The following is a 17273-nucleotide window of genomic DNA, read 5'->3' on the forward strand; positions in this document are numbered from 1 at the left end:
TTATTGTCCCTTGTTGTGAGGCTTTTTCTGTTGTTATGAATGGACCGATGTGTCTTATGTTTGTACATAGCGTGTCCTCTCTGTGTGTCGTCTCTGTCTGACTCTGTGTCTGTGTTAACTTATACGATGGGCAGATACAGTACAAGGACTCTGTGGGTCAAGGCACAGCCATACCTGACCTCCCCGAGATGAAGCGGGTCCGAGAAACCCAGAAGAATATCAGCTCGGTAGAGGAACAAACAGACCTGCAGTGACCCCCTCCCCCCGCCTCATAATCATTCCTTTAAAATGACCTCTGACCTCTCCCACCTGTCTAAAAGTCCATCAACTTTTACCTCTCATGTTTTGAAGCAGTTTTTTCCTCCTCCATCCTAACTCAGCTCCATAAATCACTCTTTTTCTGGTTGATGATGATTTTGACTTCACATTTCCACAAAAAACACAAATTTCCCCCAGTTTTTTTTTTTTTCCAGTATTAGTTTGCATTTCCCCACTTTCTCACTCCTCTCACTCCCAAACTAATCTGTCTTTGAATGTGTTACCAACGTATTTGACGTATTTTTTATCCTATCTCATTCAAAGCTTCAATACAAAGAAGGAGTGGGACAAGGCACGTCAGTATCAGAGACCCCAGAGATGGAGAGAGTTAAACGCAATCAGCAAAATATCAGCACGGTATCCACAGACAGAGTGACCCTGCTGCTGTAGCCTCCTGCCCTGTACATTCATCCATCCATCTCTTCATCTCTCTCAAACATACCGTCATAACACTTCATCACCCGTCATTTTTTTCTGTAGATATGTAGAAGTGTTAGTGTAACACCAACGAGTGCTGTGGGGTCAGCTAAACTCCACCATGTCTCTAACATAACCTGCTTCTTCATTTCTCAGGAAAAAAAAATCCATGTTTTACGTCTGATGTGTTGTGTATTTTATTTTTTTATTCATTTTATTTTATTTTTTTGTGCTGTGTTGTGTTTCGTCGTGTCCTACAATTGTCACCAATTTACCTACTCTTTGATTTTGTTTTTCCTCCCCTCCTCCCTCCACTTTATCTGCATGAAACCCAAACTTTCTGTTGGGTTAGATAAAGTACAAGGACTCTTTAGGTCGAGCCACAGCTATACCGGACCTGCCCGAGGTGCAGCGGGTCAAACAAACCCAGAAGCACATCAGCTCGGTAGTGGAACGAAACCAAAAAACCCCACGTGTGCTCCCTAACTGTTGTTGAGAGTGGACAGTAGTAGTGCCCCCATCAATAATGCCCCTCCATTAGCCTGTTTGCAACCTCCCCCTCCCTCCTGCCATCATCTCACGCTCTCATCACCTCCTGCTCATCCATCTCCATCTCCATCTCCATCCGAGCCACAGACTGCAGTTCCCCGAGCTCCAGCCCTGCCATCATCTCCACTTTGAGCCTTAATTTCCATCCATCCATACATTTCTTTTTTCCCCCCTCCCGTTTTTTCTTTTTATTCCTTCAAATCATCTTTAATCCTCAACCATCCACCACCCCTCGAGTCGAGTGAAACCCCTCTTCCTTTGGCCTGTGAATACAGTATTTTCTAACCCTCCCCTCCCCCTGCAGCCCAGCTTTCTTCACATAAAGCTCCTGCGTTGCTGCTAAGTTAATTTTTTTTACACTTCACAGCAAATGAAAAGCTAAAATCCTTCCTGCTGAAGCATTAAAGAAGTGTGTTTTATCTCAGCGTTTGTGTCTCTACAACAGAGAAAATCCTGGCGGTTTCGACAGGAGCTACCAGGATGAATCACTCTATAGGACCAATTTCTCAGACTCTTCCTTTAATATACTCCAAAAGCAAAAAAAAACAACAACAATGTGGAAGCTGAAAACTGAAAACTGAAAACACCATCTCTGAAATCAATGAATCTTGAAAATGTCCCTGTTTCATCTCTCTAAGAGGATTGAATCCAAGTCTATGAAAGCAGTCCTATAGGTGTGTGGTCTGTGTTTGGTTCGGTGTCTGACTGGCCCATTGGGGCGCTGTGCTTCTGTCCTGTAGGTGTTGTATAAAGACAGTTCAGCCAAGGGAACTCCTGTGGTGTTTACTCCAGAGATGGAGCGTGTGAAAAGGAACCAAGAAAACATTAGCTCGGTACCACTGCAAGAACATGTTCTGCCTTAGAAATGTTCTCCTTGAACCCCACGTTAACCCCTCGTCTAACAGACTTGTCCCCCTGGCTCTAGTTAATCATATTAATTCTCCCCCACTAGGCTCTCTTCTCTTTTTACATGTGCTTAATAGCACCAGTTGCGGTGTGTCTGTGCACATCATCACCGCTAACCTCTCCTGTGTTGTTGAAACTACTCCACTCCATCTTGTCCCTCCCTGTCGTCCTCCCACTGAAGACTGGGACGCATTCTTGTTTCTTTTAATACGTCAACCTCTTAATAATAAAAACTCTCCCTGCTAATTCATCCGTCTGAATTCCCAGTAATGTCCCCCAGCAGCTGTATGTGTGTGTGTCTCCTCTTACCATTCACTCTCTCTCTCTGCCACACCCTTTGTGCTGTGGATGCTAATGGCTACTGTCTGATGGATTCAGGTGTGAAACGTTTCAGACGCTGACTCTCTGTCTTCTGCTCCTCCACTGTCGTGTCCTCGCTGTCCAACCAGGTGCTGTACTCTGACAGCTTCCGCAAGCAGGTGCAGGGCAAGGCCGCCTTCGTCCTGGACACGCCTGAGATGAGGCGCGTAAAGGAGACCCAGCGCATCATTTCTGGGGTAAGATTTTGTGCTGGATAAAATTTGTTGATATCCATCTTAGGTTTTTTCTCAACTTTATGTAGTTTACTTCCCCAGCAGTTTTCTACTTAAAGGACAAGACTGGTGGGTAACACTTTGTAGTAAGTACACACTATTAAGCATTAGTTAAGCATTAATAAATACTGAATTCTTCATTTATAACGCATGAATACTCATTAGTATGTAGTTTATAAATACAGTTAGTGCTTATCAATGATGAGTAAAACATTTTAAACTGTGTTTATAGTAATATTCATGTGTTATAAATGATGAATTCAGTATTTAATGCTTAATAGTGTGTAGTTATTATAAAGTGTTACTGACTGGTGTTTTATAGTTTTCTGCTTTTAAATCACATCATAAAGTGTTTTTTATGAAAGTTTTTAATTCAGTTTTAATTTGAGTTTTAAAAAGTGCATGTTTACTGTCTCTACTTTTTCTTTTCTTTTTTTACCATTTCAAATCTTTTTGAAGTAGTAGAAAGATGTATAAATGGAGATTATTATCATCATTATCAACTTTTAATAGTTCATGAAGTCTCCTACAGGCCAGTAGATTTCAGCCCTAGACCATTTCTTCCTTCAGAAGACAAAATAAAATGTGAATTAAAAAAAAACAGTAAGACAGTGAGTGAATAGTGCACTTGTTAGGGGACTATTTCCAGCAAAGACACACACACAGACAGAGCATGTAATGGTGTCCTGTTAGTATCTACAGCAGCAGGACTGAGTCACTGGGACTCGTTATCTATTTCAACAATGGAGCTCAGAGAGAGGAGCTGTATGAGACTTTGTCCACTTGTTATTTGGCTCAATTCATTTTAGGTCTGGGTGAATGAATGAGAACTGTTGACTAGAGGAGAAATACACAATGTCACCAGTGTGCTGCATCCTAAAATTATATGTGACTTGTGTATTTTTTTGGCCTTTAATGCCTGTCAGCTGTAATAATTTGGTAAATTAATTTAATAACTGAGAGGACAGCATCGATCTGGATGTACCAGTTTTTCCACATCTAAGAACTAACCAATTCAGTGGATTGTGAAGTGAATTTAAAAAAGGGATGACAGTCTTATAAATACACATGTACATGTATTTACGATTGTGATTCATGGCCTTCAGGTGAGATACCATGAGGACTTTGAGAAGAGCAAGGGCAGCTTCACTCCCACCACCTCCGACCCTGTGACGGAGCGCGTGAAGAAGAACACCCAGGACTTCAGCGACATCAACTACCGTGGCATCCAGAGGCGCGTGGTGGAGATGGAGAGGAGACGCGCCATCGAGCACGACCAGGAGACCATCACCGGTACAGCTGCAAACTTAAACACAACCGTTCAGTCGTCAGTGGGAGACAAAAGCCACACAACTGACAGGAGGCTGAGTTATTTCAGTTATTTGACTGTTTTACTTCTTGTATCTGTGCCTTCAGATCTGCGTGTGTGGCGCACAAACCCCGGCTCTGTGTTCGACTACGACCCTGCTGAGGACAACATCCAGTCCAGGAGTCTGCACATGATGTCAGGTGAGATGAGAAACTCCAACAAATCATTGAATCCGTCTGAAAACTGAAATCGAGGTGGAAACTGTGCTCAGTATGTTTTACAGCAACTTGCTTGTAACACTTCGAAACGTGTCCAAGCATTGCACTGTAATTTCCCAGCGTGGGATCAATAAAGTATCTATCTATCTATCTATCTATCTATCTATCTATCTATCTATTTATCTATCTATCTATCTATCTATCTATCTATCTATCTATCTATCTATCTATTTGACTGTCACTGTATCAATACATATGAATACATTAATAATGATATGACCTAGATTTATAATAATAATAATAATAATAATTCTTTATTTATATAACACTTTTCGCAGCACGCAGTCACAAAGTGCTTCACAAAACATAAAAAAAAACACAGCATACAGATAGAGAACGGAGAAAGAGACAGAATTAGGCATTAATTAGGTATCATGCAATTCAAAAGCCTGTCGAAACAGCTGAGTTTTTAACTGCGCCTTGAAAACTTCGACCAATGCAGTGAGTTAAATTTAACAGATCTGTTCCAGTCACAACTGGAATGATCTTAATGTCACTTCAGATGACTTCAGTATGACTGTATATTACATGTCGTCATTCCTGTCGTAACTCTGACGTCGTTCTCACAGTGCAAGCTCAGCGCCGCAGCAAGGAGCACTCCCGCTCCACCAGCGCTCTGAGCGGCATGGCCGATGAGAAGTCTGAGCAGTCCCAGGACGCCGATCACCACATGTCCCTCTACAGCAACGGCTTCATGACCTCCTCTATTGGTAATGACTCAGAGTCACGACTGCAGCAAACTACAGAAAAACACAGTGTTCAGATCAAATATGTGGTTTATAGCATCTCTCTCTTTTCCACCGGCAGGCTACCAGCATGCTAAGACTGTGGAGCTGCAGCAGAGGTCATCCTCAGTGGCCACCCAGCAGACCACCGTGTCCTCCATCCCCTCTCACCCCTCTACCACTGGAGTTAGTAGCACTTCACTTCACATCAGACACACACACACATCAACACAAACCAGTAGGGAAAGATCAGAGGAACGTAACCAATGGCGTCCTGTGGTTCAACCTCTCATCCTGCTGAAGTGTTGAACAAGTGAACAAGGATCCAGTCGGTGATGCATCACACAGTGACACAGTGACACAGTGCTGTTCAGCCTGATGCCAAGTTGTTCTCTAAAGGGATAGTTCAACATTTTGGCAAATTGCCATAATCCCTATAGTCATAGCAGTAGGTCCGTTACCTTTAATTGTCAGTGCGAGTTGTTTTCGAGGCAAATTCATGCAAAACCGCTGATGTGCGTTTGGAGTTGTTGGATTGTGTATTTGATGAGTTTGATGAGGGAAACCAAGAAATCCCATTAGCCTCCGTAGCGTAGCTCTGAGCAGCTGGCGGCTCTGCTCCGCCGTTCTAAAAATGGTGGACCAACAATTAAAGGTAACGAACCTACTGCTAAATAGGGATTATGGCAATTGGCCAATTTGCCAAAAATGTTGAACTATCCCTTTAAAGTTAAATCTATGTAAAGTGCATTTGTTTGGACGGTTTCCAGCAGTGCATTAGTAGAGCGCTGGTGCATGTGTGACTGTGTAAGTCAAAATACACAACAGCAACAGTGTGCTCATAGTAATGAGGGATGACATCACCCAGTGCAGCAGCGGGGCAGATCATTAATGGAGCGTAGGAATAACAAATATTTGGATAGAGCCCAAAATATTTGTTGGCAGGGTCAATTAATTTCTAGTTCTATAACAGATTAAACCTTTAAACACACCGACTCTGACTGATCTGTCTTTGCTCTCTGCAGAAAACCGTGCGTGCCATGTATGACTACGGCGCAGCCGACAACGACGAGGTGTCCTTCAAGGATGGCGACGTCATCGTCAACGTGCAGGCCATCGACGAGGGCTGGATGTACGGCACCGTGCAGCGTACCGGCAAGACCGGCATGCTGCCAGCCAACTACGTTGAAGCAATTTAAAGACAAAGCCCGCCCAACGTCCCTCCGGAGTGGGCGAGACGCATCCACAGGGCAAACCGTTTGGTCCTACTTTGATCACAACTGTGGCTTCGTGCAATTGTGTAGCTTTTTGGTTTCTTGTAGCTCTGTAACTGTATTTGATTTTGTGTTGTAATGCTCGTTGGTAAGTCTGTTATCATTCATATGCTGCTGCCCCCGTTTCCTGTGGATGTGATATAAGCATCGTGACACTACAACTATAAATATTTCTGATTATACATACTATGCCTACTATTTTACTATTTTAGATTGTTTAACTGTTCCGAGACGCCATCTTGGAAGAAGCAAGAGTCACTGACCTACATCCTGGCCCATTATGTTGTAAATTACACTAATATTTAATATATATAAAACATTGTTTGTCCAAGTTGTACCGAGAAAGTATGTTCACATAAAGACAAAGGGCTCAAGTAGTTCCTGTTGTGCCTTTAATGGAAGTTCTATGGAGAAAGAGAGAGAAAGTTAACGATAAAACAATGAAACTTACAAGGAGTCAGTTAACAACTACCTCCTCCACGATTAAACCACTCCTGAAGAGTTGAATGAGACAAGCCTCAGTCTTCCCTCCTATACACTGAAGGCTGGCCACTAGTAGAATGTGTGTGTTTTGTTTTCTTCCGATTATTTAGGTTCTGGTGTAAGGCAAGTCTTCTACCTTTAATCAGTAGCCAATAAAGCACACCAAGCTCCTGCAGCACCCTGCCTCCTTCTCTTCATTCTAGCATACTTTTGAAAATAATACAATTTGTGTCTGCAAAGCTGTCACAGTAAATTTCTGGAAATATTTCTGTGATTTTGTGCCCACCTTTCTGCGTTTTCAGCTTTCAAGCATCGTATTAACATGGTTGAATCACCACCCTGCAGACTATTAACAGACAAGGAAATAGAAGAGTAGGGATGTCATTGTGCTTTGCCAGAGCGAAATGACAAAAATAAGACAGAAAAAATGGGCACAAAAATGGTGACCGGTGTGAGAAGGATAAAGCTGTGCAGGTTGTAAGTCGACTTTCTTGAAAACTAAACTGTGAAATCTGCACATTTAATGAAAATCCAAGTGTTACCTCTGAGGTTGAATAGCCTAATGGGAACAGCAAAATAACAACCTGTCACAAACAGAAAAAAAACAGCTGAACAATGAACAGAAAACAAAATGACAAGAATTTAGCCCAACTTTATGTTTATAAAAACAAAAAAAGAGGCGTGTTGTGTTTATGCAATATGTTTTTATTTGAAAGACAATTTCACCAGTGTTGTCTTATGTTCTGCAACAGTTTCAGAGCACGGTAGATTTTTGTTCCAGTATTTTGAAAAAAGTTTTAAAAAACATCTTTAACTGGGGTGTGTGTGTGTGTGTGTGTGTGTGTGTGTGAAAACATTTAATATTAAATGAACAGAAGTTATAAAATCAGGTAAAAAAAAAAAAAAAGAAAAGAAAAGAACAGTCAGCACATGCTAGATTTGTCCTTAATGCTGCACCATTGTTGGTAATGATTAGTAGTTGAGGCAGCCTTTATAAAGGGTTTATGAGTCCTATCATGTACTAATACTTTATAGATACATGTGGTTAACCTTTATCTTCCTGTAGTAGCACAGTTCCTCTTCTTTAAACTCTTAGTTCATCATGTTACCTGCTCTAAAGGAGCATTTGACCTCTGACCCTCTGAAAAAACGAGAATCTGGATCAAAATCCATTTGATTTGTTTTTCTATTGTTGTAAAATAATTTGTAGTAGCAGATTACTTACTTACTGTGGCTGTTAATCTTATAGTTAGTGAGAAAGCATTTTATCAGTGACTTACTGTCTTATTAGAAGGTGAAATGATCTGCATGATTTCACCATTAATGATGAAGTTAAAGTGTTTTGCAACCTGCCACTCAAAAGTTGCTTTTAAATTAATGGCTTATAACCGACCTATAAAGCATTAGTAACCGGCTTTTTAAGTTATAAACATTTTATAAAGGGCGCCTAATAAGTGGAAGTGGTGGCAGATTATTTATTCACAACACAGTCTAACTGCAGGCATCGTCACGGTGACATAAGAAGGCAATAATTGTAATTTCTCAAGTGTCCATAGCACAGAACGACCAGCTTTGAAAACTGTCTTTGAGGCTCAAAATGTTTCCTTGTTTCCGTTTCTGTCAGTTTCAGGCAAACGTGGATGTTTTGTCACAGGCTCGTGTGTTGCAAGTTAAGTCACACTATTGATATAATAATAATGATAATAAGTGTCACAGATAACTTTAAGGCTCTTTAGCTTCTGAATGTGAAGCCGGTCAGTGTCCCAACCCAGCGGCCTCCGAAGGCATCCGCCCCTGTGTAGCCGCTGAAGACCGCCAGCGTGTACAGTGTATTTACGTCAGTGCGTCATCAGCTGCACCCACCATTAACATTGTGACGCAAAGCGCAGCTCCTGTCGCATAGCAACCTTGATTGACAGAACTTTAAAGGGATAGTTCAACATTTTGGCAAATTCGCCTATTGCCATAATCCCTATAGTCATAGCAGTAGGTTCATTACCCTTAATTGTCAGTGCATGTTGTTTTGAGATCCACGGGGCAGAGCCCACCACACTGTGAAATAATCATCTATGTATATGTACAATTATGTAACATTACGACACATGAAACAAATATTTGGCTACGCATTTGCCTCGAAAACATGCAGGTCACAACTCCTCCACCAGGGTGTTTTGGAGTTGTTAGATTGTGTATTTGATGAGTTTGATGAGGGACCGGGGACCTGTACCGTTCACCTCCATTGTGTTCACTGAGCAGCTCACGTCTCTGCCCCGCAGATCTCAAAACAACATGCATGTAATAAAGGTAATGAACCAACTCCTATGACTATAGGGATTATGGTGATAGGAGAATTTGCCAAAATGTTGAACTACCCCTTTAAGTTTTAATGCCTATGGTTTAACAGTTGTACCGTTAACTCTCGAACTGACTTAAAACACAGTACATACATTTATCTTCTCTTATTATCAGTATTGTTTCCTCTTTTTTGTTTACAGGACGCAATGAATCTTGGGACGGGTTGGGCTAAAGATCCGGCGTTGCCCAGGAAACGAAGAAGGCCGCATTCGAAGAACACTTCCACATCGGACAGTCTGGTCGCACAGCTGTGACGCAGTCAGTCAGTCGAGCCCCTGAGTTGGGACACGGCTTCAGTCAAGTGATACTGATACTTGTGTTTTTTTTCTTGGTGAAGATATTTGGCTTGTGTGGCGGTTCTGAGTCCGCCGCTCCGATCACCTGCTCCTGTGCTGCAGCGTGAGCAGCCCGGCCCGCTGGTGGTACTGCTTCTCCTTGGCCGCCGCGATCTGCGTCGACAGATCCACCGGCTTCTCCAAGAAGTTCACCAGCGACTGCTCGGTCAGCAGCGACGCCAGGATCTGAGCGTAGCTGATCGTCCAGTCCTTCTCCTCCGCTGCAGCCGAGCCGTCGTCTCCTCCTCCTCCTCCTCCTCCTCCTCCTCCTCCTCCTCCTCCTCCTCCTCCTCCTCCTCCTCCTCCTCCTCCTCCTCCGGTGACGCTCGCCCCGGCACCGTCAGCGGCCCCCACCTGAACGGGCTGCGCTCCTCTGGTCTCCTCTTCGGCGCTGACCTCCGACCCCAAGCTGTGCCCACGGTGGCCCGCCTCGCCGATCTGCAGCACGAGGCTGGTCACCGTGGCGATGGCCTGGAAGAGCTCGTTCTCCTCCGGGTCCCCGTGGAACATGCTGTAGAGCGACTTACAGAACTGGATGAACTCCCACTGTGGAGGAGGACATGAAAGGGTTAATGCATCATCGTCATCCAACTGATTAGTGATGAAACTGATTGGTGCACTGACAAATATGTCGATCGATAATTTTGACTTGTCAATCCTTCATCAAATGTCATAAAAGAAAGAAAAAATGTCAACATTTAGTTGTTTAAAAAGTGAATATTTTCAGTTTTCTCAATTTAAATTGAATTTGCGTAAGGAAAGATAAAACAATTTATTCAAGAAGGACAGTTTGGGGTCTTGAAATTTGTTATTTTTCAGGACTTTATAGATTAAATTCATTTCACTCAAAAAATAATCAGTTGATTAATTGATAATAAAATAATTAGCTGCAGTCCTTGATGAGAGTTTTGCAGCACAGCAGTTGTGACTAAGCCCTGTGTGTGAGACAGGCCTGCAAGTGTAATGGTTGAAATATTCACATTCTTTATATATTGGCTTTAAATAAATTTTAGATTCTATTTGAATTGATCAAAACAAGTATATCCAGGGGTTGATTCTTTTCACAAAATCATTTTCCAGGACATTTTCAGCTGCTGCAGTCTGACAGACATGTTATCACACCATACACTAATACGCCCCCCGTCCCATTCATGCTTTGGAGAATTGTTCTTTTTGACAGTTGTGTCTTATTTTGTACATTAAACCAGTTTGTTTCTATGTTTATTTTTCTCTCACCCCCAGACGTCTGATTTAAAGATGTGCACCCTCATGCTCGCAGTACAATGCTGGCAACACTATCAACTCCCAGTCGCTACTTTTTTCACTTCTTTGGAAGAGAAATCCTTTAGTGGGGTCTGAAAAAGTCAAATACAGCTCTGGTAGCTGATGTCACAATGTGATAAATAATTTTCCAGGGCAACTCAAGCTTTTCCAGAACATTTGACTTTTTCTTATTTTCCATGTGTTTTCCATGACTGGAAAATTAGTCAACCATTTTCCATGTTTCCAGGACATGTGGGAGCATGTAAATGTACAGAAAACATGCACGTTCAACGTGTTCTCCTTCTCATAATGTGGCAAAAAAAAGTTGAGATTTGAGAATTAAAGCAGAAGTAAGCGATATTTTTGTGTTAATATAAGTCTTAAATAGTTATATCTTCCGACAGCAATCACTTACATAGAGTGTTTGGTCTGAAACACGGGTCTGTCAGTCACTCTGCTCTGCTCTGAGCCCAGGAGAAAACTTTTCTCGTATCCTACAAGTTTTATCCAATGAGGAGAGAGAACGGCATGCAGGGCTGTGTGTGCAGCCAAGGGATGCGCCTGAATGTGGTGACGTAGGGACGAGGACTGTTATGGTGCGTTCAGGGCAGCCTGTAACTCGTGTTTTTCCGACCTGTGAAGTCGTACCAGTTCGATCTGGTACGAGTTCACGGGTCAGAAGTTACGAGTGGCCGTTATAGTGACTTTCACAGGTAAAACAGGTCGGAGAAACACGAGTGGGTTGCCTGGAACGCTACAAAGTCGTAAGTCGCCACTTGAAGCTGTAATTTACGGTTTCAAAAGCCTTCCTGGAACGCAGCATTAGCCAAAACGACTGGATTGCTTACTTCTGCTTTAAAGGAAGCAGCTCTGACAGATGAGACTTGACTGACCACCAGTGACTCTACTGTGTAGTACAACATCTGCTCCACATGTTTCCTGTACCTGGTTCATGAGTGGAAGAGGCTTCTCCACATCCTTCTCCTTCTCTCTGGCCAGATCCTGCAGCATCTGCTTCAGCTGCTCCTGGTAATCTTTCACCTCACCTTCCACACCTGGAACAAGAGTCACAGTCGAGACGTATTGACACATCATTTGTGTTTTCTCTGTGGTTTGAACTGATAAAAAAAAGAAAATCAATATCAGTGATGTCTGGACCAACCTGAGGGCAGATTGACACAGAGAGGTCTGGTGGTGGACAGCAGGGGGCTTTTAATCCCAGCAGGGTCATCCTCACTCTCTGTCAGAGCTGCACACACACACAAACACACACATAGATTTAAAGTGAGTCGGTGAATTAGAGCTCAGACTTTAAATGGTTGTCACTGGGTCAGAGAAATAAATAAAAAGAAATGTCCGACCTGGTGGGATGTGGAGGCGATACAGCAGCCGAATCTTCTCATTTAGGTCTTCACAGTATAAAGTGTCTGAAAATGAGTAGACAGAGTTACTTTTCAGTTCTTCTTTGCATATTTCATTCAGTTTTTTTATTTATTGGTGAAGTTAAGCGATAGACAAGGTGACATAAGGGACAAATATGTTACAACACATGGACTAAACATACAAACAGTCGACATAAGTACAGACAACAACAGGAAACGACGTGAAGTTACGATGATATAGGTAGGTAGCATAAGTGTGTGTGTGTAGATGAGAGGTGGAGTGGTATTATCGGTATATACATACATAATATGGTATAGGATACAGTAAAAATAAGTAAATGCAGTATAAAATGTAAAGAAGAAAGAAAAGAATAGATAATAATACAGTAGTTTGCATTAATCTGCAATAAGGTATGATATGTATTCACATGGTATTGTGCAATATAATTTAAGCTAATGTAATGTGACAAGATGATGCAAGATAAGATAAGGTAATACATTAGAATATAATGTGCAATATGATTTAACTTAACATAGTGTGACAGGGTAGTGTCAGCTGTAGTAATATAATAAAGGGCAGTACAAGACATTATAATATAATAGATAATAACATAGTATAAGATTATATGGAGTCTCATATATACTTAAATCAGCATCTTATACTCGGTTGTATCTCTGTTTTCCCCTCCTCCACCTACCCAGCCAGCCGGCGAACTCCCTGAAGGTGACCAGGTTGTCGCGGTCCTGGTCCAGCAGGGTGAAGGTGCGGTTGGCCACGGTGTCCATGTGCTGGTTGGAGCCGCCGGGCCACGGCACCAGGAGCCCGTACAGGCTCTTGAACTGGGGCCGGTCCAGGCGGTACAGTCTCTCCAGGTAGGAGCGGCTGGAGTCGCCGTAACTCCACGCCGCCGCCTCCGCCGCCGCTGCAGAGCTGCTGTCGCCCCAGTACAGACTGATGAAGTGCTCCGTCTGCAGGAGGACAAAAGACAAGGGATCTCAGACACATAGTTGTAATTTTTTTAAAGGCATTTAATATCTCCTGTTAGAGTGTTTCATAGTTTAGGATGTAAGTTGGGTGTTGATGACCAATTGACCTTGAAGAGGTCGTAGACGTCCGCCAAGATCTCTGGAGCGATGGACACTTCAGGAGTCACCAGTCTCATCTGCACGAACACAAACAGAGAGGAATTATGGCTGTCGGTTGGTTGCACACCCCATAATATACATCTCAATGTCCCTCTGAGCAGTTCTAAAGGGATAGTTCAACATTTTGGCAAATTCACTATAGTTTTAGCAGTAGGTTCATTACTTTTAATCGTCAGTGACAGCTGTTTTTAGAACGGCGGAGCAGAGCCAAGAGCTGCTCAGAGCGGGAGTTGTTTTCGAGGTAAATTCATGCAAAACCGCTGATGTGCGTTCCCGTTGCAGGCAGTTTTTTGGCAAGCAGTCTCTGCATTTGCCTCCAAAACAAGAGCGTTTTGGAGTTGTTGGATTGTGTATTTGATGAGTTTGATGAAGGAAACCAAGAAATCCCATGAGCCTCCGTAGCGTAGCTCTGAGCAGCTCACGGCTCTGCTCCGCCACTCTAAAAACAGCTTGCACCAACAATTAAAGGTAACGAACCTACTGCTAAAACTATAGTTATTAGGGCAATGGGCCAATTTGCCAACATTTTGAACTATCCCTTTAAAGATGCTCATCTTCTCCGTTTACTCACAGCGTTTTCTTTGGTGGTGTCTTCATGAGCCTGCAGCACTCGGATTCTGTGTCGACAGCGAAGCCTCTCGATCTGACGCACCGTCAGGTCTCCAAATTTCTGACGGGACAAAAGACAAACAACAGAAAGAATGAGAAACTTTTCATCCTCCATGAACTGTGAAGAGTGTGGAGGTGGGAAACCATAATCAGGAAAAACTCACTTAATCCCCCACAGGAGATTGTCATATAACAGTTCTTCATTTCATATACCGGTATACAAATATAATAGAATAGAAATAATAATATAACCCAATAATTTACAATATATACATAGTCAATATTTACATGCCATTTTCTACCATATTAATGAGCATCTGACTCATTGAATGATATTATTGAATTTAAAGGGATAGTTCACCCTAGAATGATATTTCGCTCATTATCTACTCACCCTCATGTGGACTAAGGGCTGGAAGAAGTGTCAGAGTCCACCGTCCCTTCTCTGAGTTACAGGGGGTCTTGGCGTAGCAGTGCATGTCCATATAACGGTTGTAAAGGGACACCAGAGCTCTTCGTAAAAAAACACACACAAAAAAACATCCAAATACCTCCATGCTGCTCGTATGTAATGTCCGTCTTGTGCTGAAGCCCCAAATTGCGTAATTGTCCCGAAAAAAATTAAATAAGTCTATATTTTAAGCTTGTTTGTAGCGGAAGCTTCTCAAAGCTCCTCTTCCTGGTCCGTCCAAATCTCGCGTGATTTGCGCCGGCGTCAGTGCGGTTACTGCGAATCACGCGAGATTTGGACGGACCAGGAAGAGGAGCTTTGAGAAGCTTCCGCTACAAACAAGCTTAAAATATAGACTTATTTAATTTTTTTCGGGACAATTACGCAATTTGGGGCTTCAGCACAAGACGGACATTACATACGAGCAGCATGGAGGTATTTGGATGTTTTTTTGTGTGTGTTTTTTTACGAAGAGCTCTGGTGTCCCTTTACAACCGTTGCATTGAAATGCACTGCTACGCTGAGACCCCCTGTAACTCAGAGAAGGGACGGAGGACTCTCAAACTTCTTCCAGCCCTTAGTCCACATGAGGGTGAGTAGATAATGAGCGAAATATCATTCTAGGGTGAACTATCCCTTTAAGAGATCAGATTAAAAAAAAAAAAAAGCTATGAAACTATTCAAATAAATTCATAAAACAGTGAATTAAAGACCAACAACATCTTCAAATGCCCTGATATCTCTGTCTCACCTCGTACGACTCGTTGATGAGGTTGGTGATGTTGGTGTGTCTCACAGAGGGAACTTCAGTGTCGCTGCTGCTGCTGCTGCTCTCCTCTGCAGGGGGAGGGGAGGACGGAGGACAGGACGACTCTTTACTCCCAACCTGGTCCAGAAAACTGCAAAAACGGACACAACGTTTACAGAACATAAACACACTTCATTCATAGATGTGAAAATTAGATTTGTCTTGAGGTCCTACAACAACAACACAGACATTTTGCCCCTAAAGTTTGAGACAGTGCAAGTAAATGTTTTCATCTACTTGCACATGTGCAACCAGTATATTTGCTGGGTTTTTGTTTTGTTTTGTTTTTTAGCACTCAAAGAATCTGGACTCTGTCATCACAGGTGGCAGGCCAAGGTGTATGATGGTCATGAATGAAAAGGAAATGTAAATATTTGCTTTGTAAGTCGATTTGTGCCCCTAAATTTTCTGTCTGCGCTCCTCCATTTTGAATTTAGGGGCCACTGGCCATAAAAGGGGTAACCCTTTGGAACAACCTTCACTATAAATTTAAAAACTGTAACTCAATCAATACATTTTAAAAAATGTATAAACAAGACATTATAATCACCTATCGGGAGTAAAATTTGCAGAATCTAGAATTTGAGCTTGTCTGTTGCGGCTGCTACTTGGTCTTTTGTTTTGTTTTGCATGAAGTCATAATATTAAACCTGTCCAGTCCTGTTTTGTTTTGGCTTTGTTTTATTTTTTGTTTTGTTTTGTTTTATTTTCTTGGTTCTTAATCTTCAATCATGTATAAGAAAACCTTTATGTACAAATGGGAGGCACGAATAAGCTTTAGCTTCAACCTACACCTTTTGGTCCATGTTTCACTGACCAATCAATGTATATTGTCGGTTGTTTTTAATCGGCCAAATATATAAACTCAAACTGTGCTCCCAGTTTGCAGTCGTACCCGGTGAGGATCATGATGGCCTGTCCGTCGTCGACGCTGGCAGAGAGCTGAGCAGCGTTGGCCTCCAGCACGGCCAGACCCAGCTGGAAGATGGCCTTGATGCCGTGGAAGAAGAAGCAGTCGACCACGCAGACGGCGCTGTGGAAGGGCAGCACGCTGAGGAAGAGGGTGAGGAACCAAGACAGGGAGACGGAGGACAGGGAGGAGAGGTCGGGGACGTGCTCGGCCAGCTCGGGCAAACGCTCCCGGATCAGCTCCTCAAACACCGACTGGTCCACCTGAGCTCCTGCAGGAGGAGACAAGGAGTCAGGGCTGATTCTACACTGAAGAAACCTCTGACATGTTAAATATCCAACAGGGGTCATGTGTGGATGTAGTCTAAATACAATACAGTCTAAAATTAACTCTATTATTATAATTAAAATCAGATTATCTGATCAAAAAACCAGCAATTTTAAACTTGCTGTTTTTCTTTCCTTTGACCACTAGATGGCAGCAAGAGACACACAATGAGAGGATGTAGTGTTACTTAATTTTAAACCTTACTCATCAATTACCATTATGTGATTTTATCATTTTAGTTTGATAAACACACATTCAAACAGTTGGTAACAGGCTAAATTTGTGTGTAGTGTGTAGATCGATCATTAAAAAAAGAAAAAACCTCCACCTGTGTTTATTAAATATCAAATCTATGTTCCATGTGCATGAAAAACACAGTCATTGCTGAATCAAAGATGAACATGGCCACAAACATCTGGGCATTAACAGGAAGAGGAAATTGTTTCTAATGCGCTCGCACATGTCATAAATATACAGCTTCACAAACACAGGAAATAGGCTCTTATTTTAGAAGCCAACAATAAACCGCTCAGACAAAACAACCACAGAATATACAGAACAGTTTGTGGTTACATGTGCTTTTTAAAAGATGGGACAGCTGCCGTAACGGTGAGTGAATAAAAAAGCTTTAATTAAAAGCCTCTGACCCCTGACCTCTCACCTATGACTCTGCGGTTGAAGTAGTCGGGCAGCATCCTCTCACACACAGCCACCAGCAGCCAGAACGCTTCCTCCTCTTTGGCGTAAAGCAGCAGCACCGACGCCAGGATGTTCATGGACTGGACAGAGAGACAGAGAAGATTTGACATATGCGCTCAGTTTAAATTGGATTGGT

At 42.5% G+C, this 17273-nt stretch overlaps 2 protein-coding genes across 52 annotated transcripts in view; one reads left to right on the plus strand and one right to left on the minus strand.

Annotated features, from left to right (window-relative positions):
• Positions 1-7030, plus strand: part of neb (nebulin) — a 61580-nt gene extending 54550 nt beyond the window's left edge. For 17 of the 50 annotated variants that reach the window (XM_085764798.1, XM_085764804.1, XM_085764811.1 and 14 more), the window contains 8 exons: positions 1088-1180; positions 2025-2117; positions 2640-2747; positions 3890-4076; positions 4200-4292; positions 4940-5080; positions 5178-5281; positions 6121-7030. In XM_085764798.1, coding sequence (XP_085620924.1) covers positions 1088-1180; positions 2025-2117; positions 2640-2747; positions 3890-4076; positions 4200-4292; positions 4940-5080; positions 5178-5281; positions 6121-6294 — 993 coding nt within the window. In that variant the 3' untranslated portion in view covers positions 6295-7030. The remainder of the gene's footprint in view (positions 1-1087; positions 1181-2024; positions 2118-2639; positions 2748-3889; positions 4077-4199; positions 4293-4939; positions 5081-5177; positions 5282-6120) is intronic. The other 33 variants (XM_085764835.1, XM_085764832.1, XM_085764849.1 and 30 more) reach the window with 2 other exon arrangements.
• A 2335-nt stretch (positions 7031-9365) lies between these two features.
• tbc1d8 (TBC1 domain family member 8) overlaps positions 9366-17273 on the minus strand; it is a 29588-nt gene continuing 21680 nt past the window's right edge. The window contains exons 11-21 of one of the 2 annotated variants that reach the window (XM_085764857.1): positions 17100-17217; positions 16097-16382; positions 15145-15292; positions 13905-14003; positions 13282-13350; positions 12886-13156; positions 12167-12232; positions 11968-12054; positions 11751-11860; positions 9881-10088; positions 9366-9811 (exon numbers count right to left, since the gene is read on the minus strand). In XM_085764857.1, the coding sequence (XP_085620983.1) occupies positions 9585-9811; positions 9881-10088; positions 11751-11860; positions 11968-12054; positions 12167-12232; positions 12886-13156; positions 13282-13350; positions 13905-14003; positions 15145-15292; positions 16097-16382; positions 17100-17217 (1689 nt within the window). In that variant the 3' untranslated portion in view covers positions 9366-9584. Of the gene's footprint in view, positions 9812-9868; positions 10089-11750; positions 11861-11967; positions 12055-12166; positions 12233-12885; positions 13157-13281; positions 13351-13904; positions 14004-15144; positions 15293-16096; positions 16383-17099; positions 17218-17273 lie in introns of both variants that reach the window. The other variant, XM_085764856.1, reaches the window with a different exon arrangement.

This window comes from Trachurus japonicus, chromosome 21 (assembly GCF_045865225.1).
Source record: "Trachurus japonicus isolate A0001 chromosome 21, Traja_1.0".
Lineage (NCBI taxonomy): Eukaryota > Metazoa > Chordata > Actinopteri > Carangiformes > Carangidae > Trachurus > Trachurus japonicus.